The following is a 24,972-nucleotide window of genomic DNA, read 5'->3' as shown; positions in this document are numbered from 1 at the left end:
TTGTCGAACGTGCTTATAAAGTTGTTTCAAATATCAATTTGTGATGATTATTATTTTATTAATGTCAAATAAGCTTTTTTGGCAGCATGTGTTAGCGTAGATAAATACTACAAATTAGAAAACATTGCTCCTATCAATAATTTATTTCTATATATTTGGTCTCTACCAAAATAGGTAATGGTTGTTAGATGAGACTGTCATTTAGTTTGGGAGATTCAGAACAAGTTGTTATCATTGAATGACTAATTAAACAGAATATATATGTCTTTTCGAATATGCTTAGTGACCCTCGAATGCCCCTAATGGCTGCTTTTGGATAACAAAACTATTATTAATAATTTAGGCCACAAAAAGTTCATTTGTGATGCTGCATTGGAGATGTAAATGTTGACATGAAACGGTATATGTTCACATATTCTCAAAATGCACTGTTTTTTTTAGATAAATACTTACAAAATACACCTAATACTAACACATCGAAACGGCTTCTTGTTCTTGTATTAATGTTAATATATCACTAATGTTAAGCCTACTTAAATTCCATACATCAGCATAGAAAATCTAAAGTAAAATAAAATCGACATTTTTTGTATTTGATTGTTTTTTGTCTTATTCACAAAACATATTTTTATTTGGAAATATGATTAACATAAATAACTCCAACAAAACATGGGCCTACGTTCAGGAGGAAAACTCTCAAACCTGTGTGGGCCTGAGTGAACACCGGCCCAGGACTTGGTTGGACTGTTTTAGATTATCCAAATAATAATTTCTTCTTTGTTATTACTTGTAAAACACTTTATAGCAATTTTTTTTTATTTTTGAGTTGGCTGCCTAGTAATATTTTGGTTGACAATTCTAGTTCTGAGTAATTCACTAGGAAAATAAGTTGTTTAATAAGTAAAAAGTGAAGAAGATAAGATAATGTTTGGGCAAAATCTTGAAACTTTTTACATGGATAGCTTTTCTATACACAAAGTTGCATTAATTAACTTTTTCTTCATAATTTTTTAAAAATAGTTATATTTGTTGAGTCATTGGAGTCTCTTTCAGCATGATAAAAGTAGCAAATCAAACGCCACTCTCCACTACAATTCTATAGCTTTCTAATTCTTTCAATATATGAGGATGATCACAATTCAGTAAATAAATGATTTCTTGCTCACTAATGAAATAGGTGTAGTAATTGTTTTCTTCCACATTATCTACTATATATGTGGTAGCATAGGCCTCTTCACAATCCATACAAAAATGTAGCATTAAGTGGGATTTTAATGGAAATCACACTCAAAACTCATACATTTGTGGATCTAATGGCTATAACTTTCATGTCCAACATTTCAATACTTTTTTTTACCCTTTTTGTGATCATAATCCATATATGGAGTACTATAGAAAAGTGGATCGAGTTCATAAGGAAATCAACCTTCAACAATTTCATGAAAAATATATTTATCTTCCTCATTGGACAATATAATTCATTCTATCAATTTTGAAGATTGATAGTATGAATTATATTGATATTTGAACTTACCACTATAAAAAACACACTGACAGATTCTTATCGATCCGTTACTGATTACAAATGGATTTAAAGACTCAGCCAAAGTAATTAAACATGATTTCTATGTAATACTAATTTGCTAAATATAGAATAATGAAAACCTTATACTATTACATAAAATTGTTAAAGAGGGAAACAGTGGAATATGATAAGCAAAATGGTTTTGGCCCTTGGAGGAGGTGGGGAGTCGACGACTTTTACTGTAACACAGGTCAATTTAATCTAATTCTATTCTTACAAGTGGGAAGAAGAGAATAGATTCATTTCATTAATCTCAAACACAACCAAACACACTAGCAAGGATGTTGATAAATTTGAAAAAGTTGATAGGTGATCAAAATGAATTTCAAGTTCAACCCATATTTTCAATTTCAATGGTGTGGCTAGTTTTGGCCTCAGCTTCAATCATGTCTCTCATTATATGGAAATGTGCACATGGTGTTCAACAAAAAGAAGCCGACGCCGCTGAAGTCTACGGCGGAAGCAGTTGCGCCGCCGCCTGTGGTGCTGGTTGCGGTGCATGATTATCGTATTGCATGTTTTCATAACATTGAAGGGTTAGTTTTGTATGAGTTTCGACTCATAACATTAACATATTAAAGTTGGGTAATAATGCACTAATGCTAATGATTTTGATCCATCTCTTAAAAATAGCTAATCTTTAACTATTTTATTCGTTTAATTAGAGTTTAATTCCCCACTGCGCGTTGGTTTATTTAATCAATTTTTCATGTTTGGATTTTTTTCAGTTACATTCTCAAATTCAAAAGCTATCAAAATACAATTGTGTAGTCCAAGGATCAAGCTCCTAATTTTGAGATACAAATGAACATTACTAATACACGTATGCATCTTCCTACTATTAGCATTTAGCACCAACTTAATTTTATTATGTTTCTTTTGATTTTGAAGCATTAAGAATCAGAAATTTATCACTAGTGAAATTAAAATTAGGTCAAAATCATTCCTGTCTTAATCCGTCAATTTTACTACAAAATGTGAGTTAAAGATTTTCAGTAATGATTACACATTTGATTAAATTTTACGAGTTTGGTCATAAATATTTAAATAGCGTGGATATTATAGTATTTGAAAAAAAAAGAATTTACATTAGTTCAACTTTTAACGCTATGTCAATGTGACTATATCCGCGCATGCCATAATCCTAATCGACTTGTCTTTACATTACACAAGAAAAGGGAGTTCAACAGAGCTGGCTCACTATTGAGCACACGTAAGCAAGGTGAAGCTTAGCTCGGTGCTGCAGATGCACTTCGTGAGCTCGCGGGCTTGAAATAAATGCCTGCACATGCATTAGCACGAGCACGACTAACACACACGCTGCTGTTACCCAATGGCATTGCACCATGTGGCAATTAGGTTGTTTTTTAAAATTTGAAAATCGGGTTATTGTGTAATGCAATGGCTCTTTTTTAAATTCTCAGCGGATACCTCTTTTTCATCTATATATAATATATATGTCCACAGTCCACATTCCCACTCTATTTTCTTTTTCTCTAAAGTCACTCTTAATCCTCTCAAAATTATCTTTTTTTTCTCTAAATTCACTCTTAATCATCTCAAAATTCTCTCCAAGTTGTACAATGGATCCAAACAACACAACCTGCCCAATCCAACTAGAAAAGTATCTTAGATATATTAAAGTGAATCCTAATATTTTCAACTTCGAAGATAATTTTCTAACTCTTCCAAGCCCCGTAGTTGGAACACAATCACTACGCATTATGTCTCATAGGACCAATAGAACATATAACTCATATGCTCTGACTTTGTGCGGGATAATATGAAGTCCATAAATTATGCTTCATCTACAAGGCTACAACCATGTCGAATCATAATAGAAGATCAGCTATAGTATAAGATCGAAATGATAACGTCTATCGAAGTGAGAACGTGTGATCCTTCGAGAGCCTAGGAAGAAGGTGAGCATACAAATGGGCAACAAAGAGGCACCAATGCACAGAAGCGATCTAAGAATACCTCCGATCCAATGTAAGATCAGACGGGGTGAATAATAACTCAACTAGAGCACATAGTCATATGGGTCACAATACCATTTTTTGCTTTAGAGATGAACAATATGAGAGTAAGTAAAGGTAGAGCGAACGGAAAAGCCAATAAGAATGGATTATTGCACTGTCATATTTTTGATTAATCTAAAAAATTCTAAAACACATACTAGTATTTAAAACAATTATGAAACTATAGTAGTACTAGTAGTACACTATATTTAAAAAAAAAAATTGGCTTAAAAATGTATCCAAAATTAAAAAGAGAGTGACTGAGTGAGTGTCCATTGGCGAAGCTTCAACAATGGCTGCCTTCTTCTACTCATCTCTCAAACCCTCCACCATTCCTCTCCATCACCTCCCCTTCTCCCCCCAACCACGAGCTGTCTCCACCGCCGCCACCTCTCCCGCCCAAAACCTCCGAATAGTATTCGCCGCCGGTGGCACAGGCGGCCACATCTACCCCGCCATCGCCATAGCAGACCACCTCAAAACCCTCCACCCCAACGCCCAATTCCTCTTCGTCGGAACCCCCACCGGAATGGAGGCCACAGCCGTCCCCTCCGCCGGATTCCCCTTCACCCCCGCCCCCGCCGTCCCTCTCCGCCGCCCCTTCCTCTCTCTCCACAATCTCTTCCTCCTCCCCTTCATCCTCGCCAGCTCAATCCTGCACAATCTCAGAATCCTCCAACAATTCGACCCCCACATCGTCATCGGCACCGGAGGCTTCGTCTCCTTCCCCACTTGCCTCGCCGCCGCCCTCACAGGCGTCAAGCTCATCATACAAGAGCAGAACTCCGCCCTCGGAATCGCAAATTTGGTTCTTTCCTTGTTCGCTCACAAAATCTGCGTGGCCTTCGATTCCAGCGTCGACTGTTTTTTCAGGGTGAGCAAAATAATCAAAAACCGAATCAAACTGAAATTTAAAATTTGTTTTTTTGGGGTTTGGATTTCAATATTTTTGTTATTTTTGAGACATTTATGAAATTTCGGTTTTTTAGATAATTCAGTTCGGTTCGGTTTTACATTTTGACAAACCGAACCAAAAATCGAATACTCACCCGTAATGCTTTTGGCAGAGGGATAAGTGCGTTGTCTGTGGGAATCCAGTGAGGTTGTCGTTGATGAATGGGGCGTCGAAGGAGGCGGGAAGAAAGCGTTTCTTCCCGGGAGCGGAGGTGGAGAAGGTGGTGGTTGTTCTTGGAGGGTCATTAGGTGCTTATGCGATCAACGTTGCTATGGTCAATGTGTATTGCCAGTTGTTGTCTGAGAATGATGGACTCTTTGTTATATGGCAGACGGGGATGGACGCCTTCCCGGAGATGGAGAGCCTTGTGAAGAGTCATCCTGGGCTACTTCTTTCTCCGTGAGTGTCTAATTTTTGCTTCTTTGATTGTTTGATTGCTTTATTGTTGCATTATGTGTTCAGTTTGGAGGTTTTGGACAGTTATATGCAGATTGATGATAGTGGAGAGTTGGGATATTTTTTTGAATAGGTGGAATGTTGTTAGGCTGTTTCTTGATGCTCTTATCTATTAGTATGTGTGTTTTTCAAAGGTGAAACATTTTTTGGCATTGTGCAGATTCTTGAATGATGTGGATTTGGCGTACGCTGCTGCAGACCTTGTTGTTTCGAGGGCTGGGGCAATGACCTGCTCTGAGATCCTAGCGACTGGGAAGCCTTCTATCTTGGTATTGAATTGGCTAGCTTAGTGTATGAGTCGATTATCTTAGTATTTCTCCACTTTAAGAGGTCTTATAGTTGATCAACTTGATCTAAGGAAGTTGATCATTTGTTACCATGATGCAAGTTGAAAATGATACAAATCCTATTTATAAGGTTTAAAGTGCCCTCTTTTGAAGAAATCTGGAATCATTTGCATATCTTTAGCTGCTTCTCAATTTGGATGCTGTAGATACCGTCACCACATGCTGCCGAGGGACACCAGTTAAAAAATGCTCAACTCATGGCCAACGTAGCTGGTTCGAGGGTTATAACGGAAGATGAACTCGACTCAGCAACCCTTAGAAATGCAATCCAAGGAATTATCGGTATGAGATGCATTTCTAATACTACAAAGAATCATTGCTGTTTTTTCATATGAAACTTGACTCGTAACCCTTTTTTCTTTTCTTTTTAATTGCCAAACTAAAAGGAGAAAACTTATCCGAGAGTCTTTCTCAAACTGCTTATGCCAGCTCTTGTGACTCGCTATGATCTTTGACAGATAACGATAGTTTGATGGAAGAGATGTCTGAGAGGGCTTTGAAAGCTGCCAAAACAAAGGCCTCTGCTGAGATAGCCGAACTTATCATCTCCCTAACCTCTGAAGTAACTTGAGTTCTTGAAGGACTACTGAAAATATATTCACCTGTTTTCAGTAAACAGCAGGTTGCTGAGTTTAGTTTTAACATGCTGATATGATTAGTGTTTTGAACTGTTTAATTTCAATAGACTGGTTGAAGTAGCAAAAAATCTTTGATGGTTTATATATGTACAACACACACACATCAATTTCACTCTGGTTATGTAGTTCTTTATGATTCAGTTCTGTGCAGGATTTCCTCTCTGATCATTGTCATTTGCTTCCCTTCTTGATGAACTTGTGTAGCATCAAGTGACATGTCACACCATTTCTTGAAGAGAGAGCACGAATGCGGATCACCTATACTTGAATCTGGGAAACACTGGCCTCTGATTCACTTTTTTGACAGTTCTGTGGCACGAAACTGCAGTGAAACATCCTTCTTGCAATCATCCAGTAGCTTCTTCTTTTGTCGAAGAGTTGTCGGGAAGAATCTGGGAAACTAAGGATGTGCTTGTATCCGGGTTCAGGGAAGTGGTTGAAAGCCTCCGGCCATTGTACAAAGACACATTGAAGGGTTTCAGTTTCTTTATGAGGTATATGCTATCAGACAACTCAGTAGGAAAAGTGTGCGGGGAGACGCGTTCTGTGTCATACAAACGGGCATGTTGGAAGGCAGACAACGCTTGTTTGAAAGGTGTCATCTTCAGCAAGAACAGAACCTGCAAAATATTGGAACATGGAAATCATTCCTTTAGATTTATCAATTTTATCCCAATTTTATAAATTGTACTAATAATTTTTAGATAATTATAATTATAAAAATAAAAATAATTTCAAGGGAATATGTATACAACCTTTTCTTCCTAGTAAAAATTAGAATAAAATTGTTAGAATGAATTTTCTCTCATAAAATTGAAAAAATAGAATAAAAAATTGATACAATTACTAATCCTGGGGAGTGATCAATTGCTAACTTATCATTTAATTGCTAACTACAACTAATTTAAGGCCATATGATTTTAGAAAATGTGTAGTCTACAATTTGCCACGTGTAATTTTCGTTTTTATTAATTAAATCGAAAAAGATAAAAAAAACTCCAAATTAGGGTTTTAGATGAAAATGTCAATATAGTGTTCCGAAAATATCAACACAATACTTTGAGAATGTCAACACAATGCTTTAAGAATGTTAACCCATTGCTTATATTGACATTCTACATATATTATATTGACATATTTTATATAGTATGTTGACATTTCTGCTTGTACGAAAAAATTAAAAAATTTTGAATTTTTTTTTCAAATTTTGACGTCGGAACATATGCATGTATGATATCGTTGGAATCCTTATGAAATTATCTTTAATTTGATATATGTTATATGAATTTAAAGTTTTGGGATTTCTTTTAAAAGTTAGTTATAACTAAATATGTAGTTAATTGATACTAATACCCCTATTGATATTTTTTGAAATTAATCCTATGGCCGAATTAATCCTATAGCTTTATTGACGTTTTCCGTTGATCGTATTGACATTAAGAAATTAATGATCTAAACCCTTAATTTGAATATCTAATAACTATTATTTAATTGTAGTTAGTAATTAAGTTATTAGTTGGTTTTATAACACTCTCCATTATTGATAAATTATAAAAACTATAGAATAAATTACAGTGTTATTAAAGATTGGAAATTTTCAATTAATAAAAAATTGTAAACGTATCAAATATTCCAAACCTATATTTTTGTCAATATATAAATACCCGTCGCCTTTGTAATAAGGTAATCCGGCTGCTTCTTCTCCCTCGAAAACCCCTAATCCAAAACCCTAGCAGCCATGGCAATGGGGCAGGAACAGCTCGTCCTCCGCGGCACCATGCGCGGCCACACCGACTGGGTCACCGCCATCGCCGCCCCAATCGACAATTCCGATACCATCGTCACCTCCTCCCGCGACAATTCCCTAATCCTCTGGACCCTCACCAAGGACTCCTCCAATTCCTCCTTCGGCGTCGCCACCCGCCGCCTCACCGGCCACTCTCACTTCGTCCACGACGTCGTCCTCTCCTCCGACGGCCAATTCGCCCTCTCCGCCTCCTGGGACGCCGAGCTCCGCCTCTGGGACCTCCAGACCGGCGAAACCGCCCGCCGCTTCGTCGGCCACGCCAAGGACGTCCTCTCCGTCGCCTTCTCCGCCGACAACCGCCAGATCGTCTCGGCGTCGCGCGACAAGACGATCAAGCTCTGGAACACGCTCGGCGAGTGCAAGTACACCATCGAGGGAGGCGAATCGCACTCCGATTGGGTCTCCTGCGTCCGCTTCTCGCCCGACGCCGCCCAGCCCACCGTCGTGTCGGGGTCGTGGGATAAGACCGTCAAGGTCTGGAATCTGACCAATTGCAAGCTGCGCGCCACGCTGACTGGACACACTGGCTACGTGAACACGGTGGTGGTGTCGCCGGATGGATCGCTGTGCGCCAGTGGGGGAAAGGATGGTGTGATTTTGCTGTGGGATTTGACGGAGGGGAAGATGCTGTATTCGTTGGAGGCTGGCTCGATTGTTAATGCTCTCACGTTTAGCCCTAATAGGTATTGGCTCTGCGCTGCTACTCAATCGGGAATTAAGATTTGGGATTTGGAGAGCAAGAGTGTTGTTTCGGATCTCAAGGTGGATTTGAAGCAGGAGAGTGAAATGGCCAGAGATGAAGCTGCCCAATCTGCTGCTGGGAAAAACAAGGTTAATTTAGATTCAAGTTTTGATTTTTTGATTATCATGAGTCTAATCTGAGTATTCTTTTTATAATTGAGAGTGCAATTTAGTTTCTTTTTATACCAAGTTATCTTAATGTTTGTATAGTAGAGTATTTTAGAATAACAGGATGCAATTTTGAGTTGTTTCATTTCTTAAAATGGCGAATTTTAGGTTTAATCCCCATTTTTATCCAAAAAATGCTTCTCTTTGATTGTGTGTTTTTTTTTTTGATGAATTTGTCTGGTTGAACACTGAATTGTTATTCCTCTTGTCTTATTGTGCATTATGATTCTGTTAAAATTTGATGATAATGGGAAGTATGTGTAACCATTATATTATACTCCAAGCAACCGTAGTCACTCTGTTCCCATCTGCGATTCTCAATTCACACTCCTTGAATCCCAAGTGTCTGTTTGGTCAAGCCCCTTTGCACTTAAATACTTATATTAATATGATTATAGGTTCGTTTAGGGAAACAGATGAAACTTTCATGTTTGTTTTTTATTTTTTAAAGATCTTTAATTTGAATCAAAATTTGCACAGATAAAGCAGTGTTCGGGTCAGCATTCTTAAGTTGCTTGGATATGTTTAGTAGTTCAATATTCTTGATTGTCCATCTCTGGATCTGACTTATCAATGAAATTCTATGTATTTATAGTTTTGATTGTCAGTTATGCTTATTCATAATTGTTTGCTGCAGGTTATATATTGCACCAGTCTCAGCTGGAAAGCTGATGGAAGCACCCTTTTCAGTGGCTATACCGATGGTGTCATCCGAGTTTGGGGCATTGGCCGATACTAGGACTGTGATTCAACTCTCGAGTGGAAAATTTTGACAATGTTTTTTGATCACTTGGGATTTTTGTCTGCTAGGTTTCAGCACAATTCAATTCTAATTTTATATACATAATCATATCTCTGTATTTCTTTCTATGTAGCTACTCGTTTTTTGAGTTTTCATATTTTGTACTCTTAAAGATTCACACATGTTCCATTTTATCATATACTTTCGAGTTTAAAGTTTGTCAAGTGTTTTTCCAGAGAAATCAGTAGCATTTGTGCTGTGTAGATTATGCTTCTATACAATTGTTTGTAGTTTACATGGAAAAAAGTGTTATTCAACATAACAGTTATCTGTAATTTCAAGATTACTGATCAAATTCTGCAATCATGCAATACCTATTATCATAAGTTAATACACCAAAGTTGAACTTTGAAAGTGCAATTTAGCTAGACCGAAATAGGTCACGTGGCACGAGCAACGACAGGCTCTGCATCTTCAACAATGGTTTCCTGCTTGATAGAATGAGAGTGCAGATCTCTGGTGAAGTTGGTGGTGGTGTCCAAGAAATAGAGAAGGAACGACATGGCAAAGCAGCAAAGGAACATGGGTATCGGGCCGAACACCCAGAGGAAGAGAGGAAAGGACAAGTAGAAAGCTCTGAGTCCGAGCGACCAGAAGAAGCTACCCCTGTTCAAGTTCCTGGCCACATACTCAATGGCGTCTATCTTGCCCTGAGAGGTGGGCACGGTGGCTAGGAAGCTGACGTGCGCGTAGTACCTTATGGACTGGACGTTGCAGAGGAACGCCACGAGAAAGCAGAGCAAAATGGCAAAGAACTTGAGCGAGGACATGAAGGAGGATTTGTTCCCGTAGATCAATTTGGAGGAGGGGGAGCTGGACTTGTTGCTGACATACACGCTTATGAGCGAGCTCAGAGTGATGGCTGTCGTCGCCAAGAGGGTCGATGCCATTATGTTGTTACGGATCGTTTGAACTGCCAGTACTCCATTTTTTAGAGGATCCTGCCAATTATCAAAACAAACAACCATGAAAACTGATTACAGACAGAAAGGGAAAAGGAATACTAACAGACATCAAGCAGAAGAGCCATTTATGGCGGCTCTGAGAGTTGATGCCGATGACAGTTCTTGTCGGATTTCGTATGATGGTGAAGAGAAGCCAGAGGTGGTAGCCGAGAAACATAGCCATCCCCAACGGCACCAGCACGTAATCGAGCTGCTTCTCCTCCATCAAACTCCAGATACAAAGGCTAGAAGAGGAGAGATGGGAAGCATTAAATAATACTACAAGGCTTCAATTAAGATTTAAGAGTAACAAATGTTAAGTAGGATTTGGTGTGTAAAAATAATGATTTGCATTGTGAATTAAAGAATCTGAATTGCTTTTTAGGACAAAGAATCGCATGACAGTGTACAAAATTTGAAGGTGTTTTCCTCGTCATCTTAGCAAGCACACGTTTTGTTTACCATAACTATAAGCATCTACACACATTAACAAAATTAGGATCCCACTATGCATTGATTTTTGTATGCGAGTGTACAATACAATTGAAACTTTAATACAAAAGTTAAAAGAAATAGACATATGACTAATGATCAATTGAGAAATAAAGTCATTATATTATTAAAACTTGTATCGTCCACTACCAAGACTATTTTTCATGGACGGAGGTGATAACTGATAATGATTTCGACAAAGCCGTTTCTCATAAGTTAGTGACGTATTTCTTTTAACTAGCTTGATTCTTCCTACATTTTTGAACTCGTATAAGTAGTTATTTAATTAATTTCCATGTTACCGGCTATTAATTAGCTAAATTAGTTTATTTGAGCATCACCTTTGAATATATTGAGATGTTTTTTTGAAAATCAATGGGCCTAATTACGTCACCACAACAAATTATATAAAGGCCCATTCATAAAATGGGCTGTTCGCAGATTAATCTTGTAGTTGTAAATTAAATTTGAAAAAAAGTAAACACCTTCATTTAAGTACTGGTTTAACATTCCAGCTTTATTCAACTCATAGAGAGTCTTTTCTTCATATAAATCCTACTTTGAACGATACAGAAAGGTTATTATATATGCAAAATAAATACTCCTATACTAATGCATATCGTTTCAAGCTTGACAAGATACGTCATGTTAAAACTATTACTCCCTTCTCTCACAAAAGATGTCTCACTTGTGGGATGACACGAGATTTTAGGAGGTTTTATTTTGTGTGTTAAATGGAAAGAGAAAATATAATTTTTATATTTATGTGAGAGAGAACTTTTTCCAAAAAGAGAAATGTGATATCTTTCTAAAAAGGAAAGTGTGACATCTTTTGTGGGACGGGGGAGTAAATCTTATCCCACATCAACTTGGTGGTGATACATATCTCATCTATATAAGGATGGATAACCCTCCCCCTTACAAGACCCTTTTGAAGGGTGAATGACTCATTTCTAATATGGTATCAGAACGAGCCCAAGTCAATGATGCATTATATCTCTTTATCTCTTCTCTTGCCTACACACGTGATGAAAGTCCAATATGTCATTCCGGCCCATACGTGAGGGGACGTGTTAAAGAATACAAGTTATAATATGAATTGGATTATTGGAACTTTTTATTTCAATAACTTTCCTATAATTTGATTGGTATTACTATCATAATTTTCTAACGAGGTGTAATTTTCTCAATTTTTAATACTCCCTCCGTCCCCTATTAGGAGTCACTCTTTGACCGGGCACGAGTTTTAAGAAATGTAAAGAAAAGTTGATTGAAAAAGTTAGTGGAACGTGAGACCCATTTTTTTATATTGATTTTATAATAAAATGTGAGTGAGTTGAGTTAGTGGAATGTTGGACCCACTTACTATTTATGATAAAAATAAAGTGTGACTCTTAATTGAGGGCGGACCGAAATGGAAAAGTGTACTCTTAATGGGTGACGGAGGGAGTATCAAACAATCATTCTAAAGAATACAGGGTCATTTGCTTACAATTATATAGGGACAACTGATGCTGATGCTGAAACACCGGAATTGCTTTTTCAGCATAAATGGTCAAATTTAATCTGATAGTAATAAATAAGTACGATAGTTAAATATCTAAATAAGTCATGGTGTATATATAAAATAATACAGTAGCTGTATAAAAGCGTGAAATTACGAGTCAATTTTATTAAATTGTAAAACATGTCTCCAACAATCGCTTATTTTTTTCTTAATTAAATATTCTGAATTGTAGTGTTACGTGTGAAATATTCCCATAGAAATGATTTTATCTTTGATGAAATTGATGCGTCACCCTTCACCATTGTATATGTCCAACAATATATGTTTAATTAGATTTTGCGCCTAAAAACAAAAATAAACCAAACACAGACGCGCGCACACGTTTGAATAGAGTAGATTACTTCACCAACTCAGCTTTAGATAATGAAAAAGCTTAACAACTTTTTCGGCTTAAATAGAAAAAAATAATCCATTTAATTTTATCATTTGATCTCTGTATGCTGCTGCAAGTTCATATTCAATTTAATCATGACCTTAATTTTAATTCATTTTAAAATAGACTGAATTTGACATAAATCAAACCACATATAGAGTTCATGCATGCAATAAACAGCAATTAACTCATTTTTTCTTTTTTTAACCATAGGTGTAACGAACCCCGCCTTTTTTGCGGAATTCGACTAATCCTATTCGACCGGGCTTACGAATTAAGGCCGAAAGTTTCCCAGCGGGTGGCAGGGTTTGAATCCGTGACCTCAAGGTCACCACAGCTCTGCGTTGCGACCCCGTTGGTTAGCAATTAACTCTTTCAATGATCAACAATTCCAAAATTACATTTACAACCAATATTTCCACGAAGAACACATAGTTACACAAAATGCAACAAAACCTATCCAAAAAACAAAGATCAACGACGCAAAAGCTTGAGTGCCTTAGCTAAAGTGGCTCTAAACCTCCGTACATCAATGGTGACGTTCTGATTATTCAAGTAAACATTTCTGAGCTCATTCCATCCCTTCCTGTGTATCGAAATCGGATCTCTAATCACCGGATGATCCGCCGCATATTTCTGAATCAGAGAGCTCTCCTTCAATCCAATTTTGTAATCCAGATACCTAATCCCCATCCCCGCCGCCGGATCCCCAAAATCGAGCTTCGCGAACACGTCAATGGCGCCTAATGGCACAATCTGTACCAGCACCGCCTTCTCCGGCAGGAAAACCATGTTCGTCAGCCCCGCGCCGTGCACCCCCACCATCACGTCGCACGAATTCACCAGCTGCGCGAATTTCGTCAGATTTGTCGAGTGGTCGCCCTCGGCGGAGACCACCTCGAACCCTAGCTTCTCCGCCGCTCGTGAGATCCGATCCTCGTTCGTCAGAATTCGCGTCCTCTTCCTCGACACGATCATCAGGCGAGGCCGCGCGTCACCGCGGATCGCTTTTTTTCTATTCAGAGAGTAAGTTTTCCAGAGGAGCTGCCGGAATTTGAGCATGCTCGCGCCGGAGGAAGAAGCGGAATCAGCCGCCACCACTAGCTCGCTGTCGAATTTGAGGCCGGCGATTAGTCTCCCGTAGCAATTTGTGGTGTTTTCGCGGTCGATGTCAAGGATTTCGCTTCCGGTGAGGCGGCTGAGGAGGGGGCGGAACTTCCCCGGCCACCACGGCTTGTAGTCGGTGGCGAGAAAATGCACGTTTCGTTTGAATCGGAACGACGTCGTAAACAGTGGAACTAGTAAATCGGCGAAATCGTGGAAGTGATTTCCGCTGAATCCGCCGATTGAGAAGAGCAATGCGGGAAGAGAATGAAGCCGGTCGCATTTCGGAACGGAGGCGTCGTCTTCCGCCGCTAATTTAACCGTCCATTTTTTAACAAATCCGGTTCCTCTTCTAGGATACGGCTCTATGATCCAATCAGAAGCCGCGTTCGTATCCAAAATTTGATACGAACGCGGCTTCACGACAAAAATCGTAGACGAATTCGCGTCGACTCTAACGTCTCCTTCGATCTCGCAGTAATCTGCATTTGATTTTAAAACTCTGCACAACGGCTCCACATTCCGCCATTCTCTAGCTAGTTCCGTCACTGACTCGTTCGTTACAAGCATGCTTTGCAAATTCAACGGCTCGATTTTGGCTGTTTCGTTGATCGCAACCATGCTCTTAGCACTATCTTCTGAGAAACACAACCGCATTATTTTGTTAGTGTTGTTTTAATCATCATATCAAATTCAACAACTGTTGAGTTGCAAACTCATCTCATATCAGAGAACGAGTGAAGTAATGAAGTTGGAAGTAGTATTGTCCAACTCCAATTACTAGCTAGTTTGAAACCTTTTGAAAGTGACTCAAAAACAAACACGTCCAGACTTGGTCAATATCAAACTAATGTGCAGTTGATATTCCTAACAACAACATCAACACACATATACCTATTTGAGCAGTGATATTGTCGATAATGGCATCATCGATGAGCATGGTTTCCATCACCGACTCATTCGTCACAAGCATGCTTTTCAACTTCAACGGCTCAATTTTGGCTGTTTCGTTGATCGCCAGCATGCTCTTAGCACTATCTTTTGAGAAACACAACAACATTATTTTGTTAGTGTTGTTTTAATCATCATATCAAATTCAACAAATATTGGGTTGCAAACTCATCTCATATACTAGTTGAAACATTTTGAAAGTGACTCAAAAACAAACACACGCAGACTTAGCTAATACTACTATCAAACTAATGTACAGTTGACGGTCCTAACAATAACAACATCAACACACATATACCTGTTTGAACAGTGATATCATCGATGAGCATGGTTTCCACAGCACTGATCGAGAGTTGAAAATTGACAGCATCGCCAACTGAGATATACAACGAAACAAAGCCTAATTTTGAGTACTTAATTTCTCTCTCGAGAATGCAAAATGAAGAGAAAGAGAGGCTACGTACTAAGTGTCAAGGGATGCAAAGTAGGCTTGAATGCGGAGGAAATGCTTAGCGCGATGAAGAGAGCGAGGACGAGAGCGAAACATCCGAATCGTTGGCGATCGAAGCGGCTGAAGCTCTTGGCGAAAATAGGATCATACATCTTAATTTACTTGGAAATGGAGCTCCTCTTTTCTTCTTGCTTGGAGATATGAAAGAGTAGAGATCTTTGCTTAAATGGAGTGCCACTAAAAGTCAAGGAGAAGTAGACGGTGTCGAAATAATTAATTAATTCAATAAGTTTATATGTAGCTTATACCAACTTAAGTTTTCGTGCTCCCCATTTCAATGATTGATTTATAGGTTAGTTGCAATATTACTTTTGGAATTTGACTTATAGATTCTATATATCTTTTCAAATTGTGTAGGTATTTGATTGAGTTCTTTGCAACGTTCGTATCCAGTTATAATTAGACATTTGTATTTTTTTTATCATTATCTTCGCCCATCCCACAAACGACAAGGTTTCTAAAAAATAATTCACTACTCCGTATTTTTCATGTAAAAGATGAATTATAATTTATCGTTGGTGTGATCGTTGTCGAGTGTATATTTATGATGTCATCTTATAACATTGCACATTTATAAGAGTATTTGTAGTTTTTAGATGGACGATGAATACAATACGCAAGTAGGAATACTTCATAATAGAAAGGATTTTCAATTAAATTAGATGCACTTATATATATGTATGTAGGTTGTTAAAGTGTATTCGTAGGTTTTTGGGTGGAAGATGAAACGTAAAATAGTACTAATAGAAAAGATTTTTGATTAAATATTATCAAGATAATTAATTTTGTCTGTAATTAGCGCATCTTTGGTACATGAATTACCTAAACTTAATATTAATACTTTAAATAGGAATAATAATAAATATACTTTTACATGTCGAGGGACAAACCAATGGTATGTCAATACTTGACCATTTATATTGTATTTTAATGAAATAGAAGACGTCTGCTACTCTATAAAATAAAGAAAACTTATTTAGCTAGGATTTTACAATCAAATAACGTGAGAGTTTAGGGAGATTCTCAAATCTGCCAATGCCAATTTATAAATCATATTCCTTCGATTATAGGTGGCACGGTCGTTTGTTCGGAAAGGATGACTTCAACTAGAGAGTAAAAATTATTTGTGAGGTCAATTCTAGAATATGTCACATCCCCTATATGCAGTGGTAGCTAAAGAAATAATAGTATAATAATAACATATTCAATTAGAGTATAAGTTTAAAAAGTTGTTAGTCCCAAATTTGGAGTTTCTTGCGGGTATATACTAAACCATGCCCCATCTTAATTTTAATTTAATTATAACGTAAACAATGTTGAGAATTAAGAAATTGTAACAACTTAGTGTCGGTAGAGAAGTCCGAAGCTAACTGTTAAGCAGTAGGCAATGAGTTGCATTCCATGGTACATAAATTATGAATTGTTGAAGAACACACTATAAACAAATATGCTAATTGTCAAATAAATTATGAACGATAATCATGTTCTTGTTTGCTCCACATTTTTCAAAATTAGAAGAATATAATATGGAAGATCAAATTTTTACAATCATCTCATCCTTCCTTTTTCCGTCGAGTTACGCGCTAATATGACAACATGTTTAAAACAGGTGGATAAAATGGGAAAACTGACTGCGTCTACTTAAGTTTGGAACAATGTTTTGTCCACGTGTTTTGAATCGGCTATCACATCAGCTCGTAATTCACCAGAAAAGGAATTACATATCAAAATTTAACCATCTTTTGTGATTTATTTGGCAATTTACCATAATTTAATTATAAATGTATTTTTGTACATATGTTATTCAAAACTTGTTATTTAACATCAAGTCATAAACATCCAGAAGATAAATAAATATACAAAACATGTTATTTAACATTAAGTCATAAACATCAAGCCTCATAACTTAATTAAATCTACATAAAACTTGTGTCAGAGATATACAAATGTAATATATGTACCCTACTATACAAAGACGCTCAAAACTGGGGTATTATTTTCTTTGAAGCGTATTTTAATCTCTTTAATTCCACCATCAACAATGGATAGCTCTCCATGTTATGGTGGATGATGGAGTATTATAATTTATATTTCCAATTTTTAATATAAAAGGCAATGGGAGACAAGCATACTAGAAACCAGTGAATCATGTACACATATATAATCAATTTTATTCAGTATTTCAGTTGATATGAGTTGATCATCATATTCATACCCTAAACAAAGACAAATTATTAGTTTAGCGTGGAAAAAAATGTTGCTTGTGTACCTGCTCTAATGACTTGAAAAAGTGCAATTGTGAGGTAGAAGGCACTAAGGGGTAGGTTGAATTAAAAAGGGACATCTTAACAAATATTACAAAATATTCAAATATTATAGTAGTACTTGATTGCATAATTTGCATTCATTGGAATCTAGGATTTATTTGGGACAAATATTGATGACCCTCGTTATACAAAATGGAACTATTGTCTTTTCAGAATTACAGTATAATTCTTTAAGGAATAGTGCAAGATTTTAGCCAGAGTAATGTTTGCCAAAACTTGCAAAAATGCCCACAAAGTAATCACATTTTAATTTTTCTGTAATCACATTTCAATAAAATCATATTGCAATATTTCACTGTATCAGACAAGGGCAGTACATTTCACATAATTGAGTAAAATTATTACAGGTGAAATCCAGTCTACAACAAACAAAAACGACCTAGAACGTGCTCGAAATTTGAGTACATGGTTTCTTTTAACAAATAGATGTAAACTGCCGCGAAACATTCATATCTCTCACAACTTAATACAAGAATTAATGGACAATTTGAATGTTGAACTTTTGCCAACCATCAATTAATTAGAACAAGTGAAAATGAAAGAAAAACAAAAATTACCAGCACTGAGATTTGTCTTCCGTATGGTCGGTTAAAAAGTACAGGGCTACACAATCATTAGTTAAATCCATTCAGCCTGTGGCTCCTCCCCGGGACAGAATCGATTTCCAAATCTGCGAGGGTAATACTGATTTTTTGGTAAAGAAAAACACCGATGTGAACTAAAAGATGCAATGAAAATATGATCATTGTGGAGGGCTAGTACAAACCTCGGGTAGGAAGCTTTATACATTGTGCAGAAATCAGATATCCATACGTGCTTGTCTACAGGTTATTCTTCTTCTTCGGGTAGTTGAAATTCAAGATCAAGTTTCTTCTTTAGATGTGATCTGTCAGCACTGGAAGGAAATATGTCAGTTCCAAACATCACATAAAACACAATTGACAGCCCGTCATATGAGCTTTGGATAGATATGCATTTACGGTCAGATGGTCTAAGCGATAACCATTATTTTTAGTAACAGAGATTGACTGGCAATTTCGTTTACTCACCCCCCCCCTCCCCAAAACAAAAAACAACCGCAATTCTCTGCAGAGGGCCAACCTCAGCCCAAATCAACCCTCCCTTGAAAGTACTGACAGAAAAAAGGATCAAAATACAAATCCCCTCTCAAATCCAATATGTACACACACTTAACTCACTTATCCAAGCTAGAACTGAACTAACCAATTTGTCTCGATTAAAATATAAATTGGGCTTGCTTTTACATCCAAAAGGAACATTCAGCATTAGGTTAGACCAGGAGGAGTCCTTGGCTCCTTGCCCCATTTATTACAAATACGATTTGATGATGACACATATTTCCAGGGAAGACAAGGTTCAGTACCCTACACCCTTTCCTCCTCAAACCACTACGATGAAAGAGACAGGCGATAACAAGACTAACAATGGAACATAAATCAAGTCACTTGTACAAACAATCCCAACTAGAACTGAGAAGGTATACCACAACTCTCACATGCCCTTCAGGCTTTAGCAGAACTAGAAATTCCCCTTCTACTACTACAACGGTATCCACTATTACTCTCTAACCCAAGTTCGACTGGTCATAGGTTTCATCTAACAACCTTGAGTTGAAAGATTTCTTAAGAATTACCTAGAGTATCTTGCCGATAAGGAAAAAGATTACATTTGACAAAACGAGTTTCCAGCTGTAACTTCACCCAGCTGATTATACTATGAACTCCTCCGCTCCCTACTTTTGGACCCTACTTTTGCAGTTATATGAACATCCCCTCTTTAACTTTCTTTTTTGTCGTAAAAAAAAAGCGCATTAGATTGGATTTATTGATTAAATATTCTAACCTAGTTCAAAAAAAATCTACTAGGCTACTATGCAAGAGAATCTTTGGAACCAATATTCATGGCTCAAAACTTTTGGCCACTAGTATTAACGAGAGTTGAAAAGTAATGTATTGTGTGAGTGAAAAATAATCAAATGGAGTATTATGTAAAGGTACCCTAAAAATGACACAGCCCGTGTTACATGGGATGGCCCAAAAAGGAAACAGGCACGAATATTGGGACAGAAGGAGTACTATATTGTTCAAGATTGGGAGTTCGTACATATATTTCGTTTACATTGATTCTTTATCGTTGTCAATTCAAAGATTTTAAAAGAAAGGTGCGATCCATTAGAGATCCACAATTCTTTTATATATGTATCATCCAAGAGATTATATTTAATTGATAAATATGACACTGTCATATTTATTAAACTCACCATCACCTTCTCCACAAATACAAGGGGATATTTTATAAGAGCTACCAGCAAGCAATAAGAGCTCATAAGTTTATCTTGGTACTAAAATGACCATTATAAGAATTGCCCTTCGTTTAATTTTAATGCATATTTTATTTTATCTGAATTATTGACCTAAATACTCAAATGGGCACAACATTTGATGCTGCTCGAATCAGTTCCAAACATCAGCAGCAATTTTCTGTAGAACCTAAAGTATGGTTGGCAATTCATTGACGAATAACTTAAAAGTTTTATAGGAATATGTTTTTTACAAGTTTTTTTAAAAAACTATACATGAGTTTTCTAGTAGTACTAAATGTAATATTTTTTTCACAACTGTCTGCTACTTGATAGTTAAAAATGAGAGTGTATAAAAGGACATGTGGCACACATGTGAATCTTTTCTTCTAGGTTAATTACGGGGTAGGCTTTTCAATTGCTTTACTTTGGTCGAGTGGTCTTGTTAGTATTAAAAAAAATTAACTTCAGATAGTAACAAGAAAGTCTACTCTTTCCAATACAATGTTAAGTCTCTTCACTTTCTGAGCTAAAATATGAGCATAACCCTAATCTATTCTTCTCTCATTGGTTCTCTGCAGCTTTCTGCCTCTCCGCCCTCCCTCTATTTATCTTTCTGAAGAAGTGAAGTATTTATATAGTTTGGCATTCCAGGTCAAGTTTCATGGGATACTTATTTCTCCAGATAACCATCAAATTGAGGACACATCCCAAAGTGGCCCAGGGGTATGAGCAAATTTGACAACTATGCTACAGTTACGATGATTTTATGCCGTATCTGAGGATCCCTACTTACACAGTTCGCTAAATTTCCACATTTAAATTTCAAACAAACAGTGGGTATGACTTTTGAGCATTATCTACTGTAGCTGCTCCTTTTTATCAAAACATATAAACAAACAACTGAACATTCAAGGAATCTATATTGTCATTAAGTGTACAGAAAGAGCCTACCTGTTAATAGTTGGTCTATTTGGTGGCCTCATGCCAAAAACTGAAAAATCCAAAGACATTGGAGCGTGCTCACTCCTCTCCCCGGCTGCCTGCTTTGTCTCATTGCCATGGTCGTCCATCTTGATCGTATTGTGAGCATTCACATCAAAGCCCTCCCGTTGAGGCATGATTCTTCTTTGTTTTCTAGGAGGAGACAGCACTGTTGGTCCATCCAGACGATTAAACTCTGAGGCCTTTGGATTGGCCGATTCCTTCTTTGGCGGAGGTCTTCGAAGCAAAGCAGGTTCTGTAGGTGGAGGTATGGAAGAAAAATACCTAAAGGAAAAGCAAAAGATAAATTTAAATGTTTTCCGACTAACTTCAGTACAGTTGAATAAGAATACCTATGCTCCAGAGCCTGCTGAGCTGAAATTCTTGCTTTAGGATCATAAATGAACATCTTCCCTAAAAGGTCCAAACAATCATCACTAGCCATGGGAAATAATGTGCGCAGTGTTTGACCAGGCACATGCTGATATTCCACATAATCTGGAAGATAGACCATATCTGACCATTGGGATGCCTTTGGCGTCCCAAAAGCCGCAAATATCTTTCCTAGTTGATCAATATCACTGTTTCCCTGCAGAAAATCTAGTTTGAGCCCCACATCTCAACTACCGCAGGCATCACATGCTCAAATTTATCACACATGTATGGCCTATAACACGTGTGCCTTGATCATAGCAAGAAAAACTGATAATTTAGGACGATGAAAAGATTTGAGAAGTACACTGCCTTCCAGAATTCCACTTAGCAAATATGAATGAGAAGATGACATAAGCAGATTGAATTGCACCTGCAGAAAAGGTCGACGTAAAAGCAGCTCAGCAAATATGCATGCTGCAGCCCATACATCCACCCCTGGACCATATTGTTTGGCACCAAACAGAAGCTCGGGAGCTCTGTACCATCTAGCAAAAACCTAACACGACACTACAAGGTTCAATATGATATTTCCATAACACCTTTATAAACAATTAATCGAATGGTCGGAGTAAGAAATACTATAAGGTTCTAACAATATTTCATGCAACAAGTTTGAATTTAATCGGAGTCAGAATCCCGATTACCCAAGACACAATACCTGATGTGTGAACCTTCGATCAGGGCTTCCAAATATACGAGCTAAACCAAAATCTGCAAGTTTAAGTTGTCCAGCAGGTCCAATCAGCAAGTTGTTCGGTTTCATGTCCCTGTTCAAACTAATATAAGAAACCAAAATAAATGAAAAGTTGAACTTGATTAGCTCTAAGAAAAAGAAAAAAGACCTATGCAGGACCCATTTTTTATGGCAAATGGAAAGCCCCTTCAGTGTCATCTGGATGTATGATTTGATGTCAGCGGGCGAAAGAACAATATTTCTATCACGAATAACAGCTTCGAGATCTGTCTCCATAAACTCAAACACAAGGTGCAAGTTCCCCTTGTGAGGGAATGCATCAATCAACTCAATGATGTTAGGATCCTTAAGCTCTTTGAGCAACTTAATTTCTCTTAAAGCTGTGAAATTGACACCTTCCTTCTGCTTCCCCAAACGAATTTTCTTGATAGCAACTACTTGCCCAGTCTGCAAAATTATATAGCTGAAATCAGAGCAGCTCACAGAAAATTGCCACAAAATGATATCGCTTATATGAAACCTCCATCCCCAAAACCCCAAAATAATTGAAAAACATCCGTATCTTTCCCCAATTTCAGAAACTTCAATAGATGGACGAGTGCAGCAATTACTAAAATAGAACACACAAAATTCAGAAAGGGTAAAAGCTGCGTGATGACTCAAACCCCGCAAAACCCTAGAACAATAATTAGCCGGTAATTTCGAAAATTGGCAGGATAAAATTGACGAGCACGTCTGAGAAGTGGCGTAGGGATGGATGGTACCTTAGTATCGATGGCTTTGTAAACGACACCATATGTACCTTCACCGAGAACTTCGCGTTTGAGATAACGATCGGCTACCTTCTTGGTCAACAACTGATCCATGTCCGCCATCTTTCTCCGCGTCTCCGCCCTCCCTTGTCAAGATTCAAGAACTTACTGCTCAAATTCGTGGGTTTTTCGATAAATCAGTGTGAATACAAGTTGTCATACTGCGTTAAAAGTGAGGTGTGAGTGAAGAACATATGACATACAATGGTGTGAAGATATATGCGGATGCAATTGCGATTGGGGGAATGCCGGAGGGAGCCTAGTGTGTGAAGCTGCGTGTGTTTCAACTTTTGTTTAATGGGTTTTTGCACTTTTGTTGCTAAACAAATCAAGTCATGGAATTTCGGTAGGGAATAATTTCCCTCTTAACTTTCTTAGAGCACTCCCAATGGCGACGGCGAAAATCCGGCGATTTTTTGCCGGATATCGCCGACTTATCGCCGGCTATTGGGAGGATTTCGGCGATTTTTCGGCGAAAATCCTACCGATTTTACGCCAAGCGGCGTTTTAACGCCGGGCTATCGCCGGATCATCGCCGGCCACTGTGGGGAGCTGTTCGGCGATTTTTCGGCGATGATCTTTTTTTTTTTTTTTTTTTTCCTCAACGGTCATATTCTAATTTCCACCCCTATAAATATTTCATCCTCTTCCTCCATTCATCACCTACAAACTTCATTCACACAAATTTTCAATCTTTTTTCTCTCCATCTTTATTAAATGAGTTCTCATCATTCTTGAAGCCGTTGCCGACCAACGGCTTTGGATTTGGCATGCTTATTTTGGTATAGCCGGGTCGAACAACGACCTAAATGTTCTCAATTCCTCGCCCCTTTTCAACGAGCGGATCAACGGGTTAGGCCCCTCCATCGAATTCACGGCCAATGGCAATGTGCATAACATGGGGTACTACCTGGCTGACGGCATCTATCCGCAATGGCCCGTGTTTCTGAAGACGATCGAGATGCCCACTCGGAGATAGAAGAAGGTATTTTGCCCGAGCGCAAGAGTCTGCGCGCAAGGATGTGGAGAGGGCATTTGGGGTGCTCCAATCGCGATTTGCACTGGTAAAGGGCCCGACGCGCTTTTTCTACCAGGGGGATATTGCCGATATCATGTATGCGTGCATCATCATGCATAACATGATCATCGATGATGAACACGAAGGCGTCCTCGACGTCACCAACGACCCAAGTGTTGCATCATTGAGTCACGGTGTCTCAACCGAGTCCGCCCGCCAGGGTGTACCGCACAACGAACATGAACGGTTCCAGGCGTTCATGGACATACACCAGAAGGAGGCCCATCAAGCACTACAACACGATATCATCGAAGAATTGTGGGCAAATAGAAACCGCGCCCACCGCCCTTGAATTTTTTTTTCTTTGAATTTTTTTTTTGATTTTTTTTTTCCATTCGTGTACTTTTTTTTTTTTTAATTTTCTTCGTTGTAATGTGTACCCGTGTTTAATACAACGAACTTTATTACTATTATTTGTTTTATCTTATAAATTAAATAAGCTAGCTTTATTATATATAAAAATAAAACAATTAAATTAGTGATGATGTAAAAATGAAATGTTGAGTTAGGGAGAAATAAGGGAGAAATAAGGGAGAAACCATTGCAGAGGTTGGCTAAAAGTTGGCTAAAAACTGGGGATAAATTTTGGTGCTGATGTGGCGCTGATGTGGCAGGAGTTAGGGAGAAATAAGGGAGTTTATCCCCAAACCATTGGGAGTGCTCTTATATAATTTCTCCATACACTCCTCAACCTAACTAAACGTCCAAAGTCCTATTTAATGTGACATAATATAAATTTGTTATTTAGTTATTAGGGATGTAATCAATTGCTAACTAATTATCAATTTCAAATTGAGACCAATTTTTAATCATTAGATTAGAAGATTTTGTGGTTAATATAATGTCAAGTGTAATATATT

The 24,972-nt window shown here is 37.7% G+C and overlaps 5 protein-coding genes across 10 annotated transcripts; 2 read left to right on the top strand and 3 right to left on the bottom strand.

Moving 5' to 3' along the window:
* The first annotated feature begins 1,836 nt into the window (after positions 1-1,836).
* On the top strand, positions 1,837-6,750 carry LOC125211349 (UDP-N-acetylglucosamine--N-acetylmuramyl-(pentapeptide) pyrophosphoryl-undecaprenol N-acetylglucosamine transferase). Of its 3 annotated transcripts, none has more exons than XR_007174500.1 (8): positions 1,837-2,121; positions 2,314-2,408; positions 2,759-4,480; positions 4,674-4,960; positions 5,178-5,286; positions 5,511-5,646; positions 5,823-5,986; positions 6,207-6,750. XR_007174500.1 is itself a non-coding variant. In XM_048111087.1 (7 exons), the coding sequence occupies exons 3-7, from the start codon at positions 3,899-3,901 to the stop codon at positions 5,933-5,935; spliced, it is 1,227 nt and encodes a 408-aa protein (XP_047967044.1). In that variant the 5' UTR covers positions 1,837-2,121; positions 2,314-2,408; positions 2,759-3,898; the 3' UTR covers positions 5,936-6,142. The 3 variants fall into 3 exon arrangements, 1 of the variants encoding a protein (XP_047967044.1); XR_007174499.1 differs by having other exon boundaries at positions 6,154-6,750; XM_048111087.1 differs by lacking the exon at positions 6,207-6,750 and having other exon boundaries at positions 5,823-6,142.
* A 929-nt stretch (positions 6,751-7,679) lies between these two features.
* On the top strand, positions 7,680-9,684 carry LOC125215242 (guanine nucleotide-binding protein subunit beta-like protein). The gene is made up of 2 exons (XM_048116605.1): positions 7,680-8,640; positions 9,356-9,684. Exons 1-2 carry the CDS (start codon positions 7,741-7,743, stop codon positions 9,455-9,457), a joined length of 1,002 nt encoding a protein of 333 aa, XP_047972562.1. The 5' UTR covers positions 7,680-7,740; the 3' UTR covers positions 9,458-9,684.
* Positions 9,685-9,751: 67 nt separating this feature from the next.
* LOC125215243 lies at positions 9,752-10,797 on the bottom strand. Its single transcript, XM_048116606.1, has 2 exons — positions 10,529-10,797; positions 9,752-10,461 (listed from the first exon to the last, which is right to left on the bottom strand). Exons 1-2 carry the CDS (start codon positions 10,688-10,690, stop codon positions 9,901-9,903), a joined length of 723 nt encoding a protein of 240 aa, XP_047972563.1. The 5' UTR covers positions 10,691-10,797; the 3' UTR covers positions 9,752-9,900.
* Positions 10,798-13,255: 2,458 nt separating this feature from the next.
* LOC125212896 (alpha-1,3-arabinosyltransferase XAT3-like) lies at positions 13,256-15,666 on the bottom strand. Of its 2 annotated transcripts, XM_048113186.1 has the most exons (4): positions 15,416-15,661; positions 15,250-15,327; positions 14,895-15,038; positions 13,256-14,638 (listed from the first exon to the last, which is right to left on the bottom strand). In XM_048113186.1, exons 1-4 carry the CDS (start codon positions 15,552-15,554, stop codon positions 13,371-13,373), a joined length of 1,629 nt encoding a protein of 542 aa, XP_047969143.1. In that variant the 5' UTR covers positions 15,555-15,661; the 3' UTR covers positions 13,256-13,370. The 2 variants fall into 2 exon arrangements, with proteins under 2 accessions (XP_047969143.1, XP_047969144.1); XM_048113187.1 differs by lacking the exon at positions 14,895-15,038 and having other exon boundaries at positions 13,256-14,635; positions 15,416-15,666.
* Positions 15,667-18,085: 2,419 nt separating this feature from the next.
* LOC125215430 (cyclin-dependent kinase D-3-like) lies at positions 18,086-23,359 on the bottom strand. Of its 3 annotated transcripts, none has more exons than XM_048116849.1 (9): positions 23,238-23,359; positions 22,987-23,142; positions 22,371-22,669; positions 22,187-22,295; positions 21,899-22,024; positions 21,447-21,682; positions 21,064-21,378; positions 18,556-18,684; positions 18,086-18,473 (listed from the first exon to the last, which is right to left on the bottom strand). In XM_048116849.1, the coding sequence occupies exons 2-8, from the start codon at positions 23,095-23,097 to the stop codon at positions 18,618-18,620; spliced, it is 1,263 nt and encodes a 420-aa protein (XP_047972806.1). In that variant the 5' UTR covers positions 23,098-23,142; positions 23,238-23,359; the 3' UTR covers positions 18,086-18,473; positions 18,556-18,617. The 3 variants fall into 3 exon arrangements, with proteins under 3 accessions (XP_047972806.1, XP_047972807.1, XP_047972808.1); XM_048116850.1 differs by having other exon boundaries at positions 22,987-23,120; positions 23,238-23,322; XM_048116851.1 differs by having other exon boundaries at positions 18,086-18,459; positions 22,987-23,335.
* Between the last annotated feature and the right edge of the window lie 1,613 nt (positions 23,360-24,972).

Source organism: Salvia hispanica, chromosome 3 (assembly GCF_023119035.1).
Source record: "Salvia hispanica cultivar TCC Black 2014 chromosome 3, UniMelb_Shisp_WGS_1.0, whole genome shotgun sequence".
NCBI lineage: Eukaryota > Viridiplantae > Streptophyta > Magnoliopsida > Lamiales > Lamiaceae > Salvia > Salvia hispanica.
Note: the sequence above shows the minus strand (reverse complement) of the source record. Positions and strands in the feature narration are given on the sequence as shown.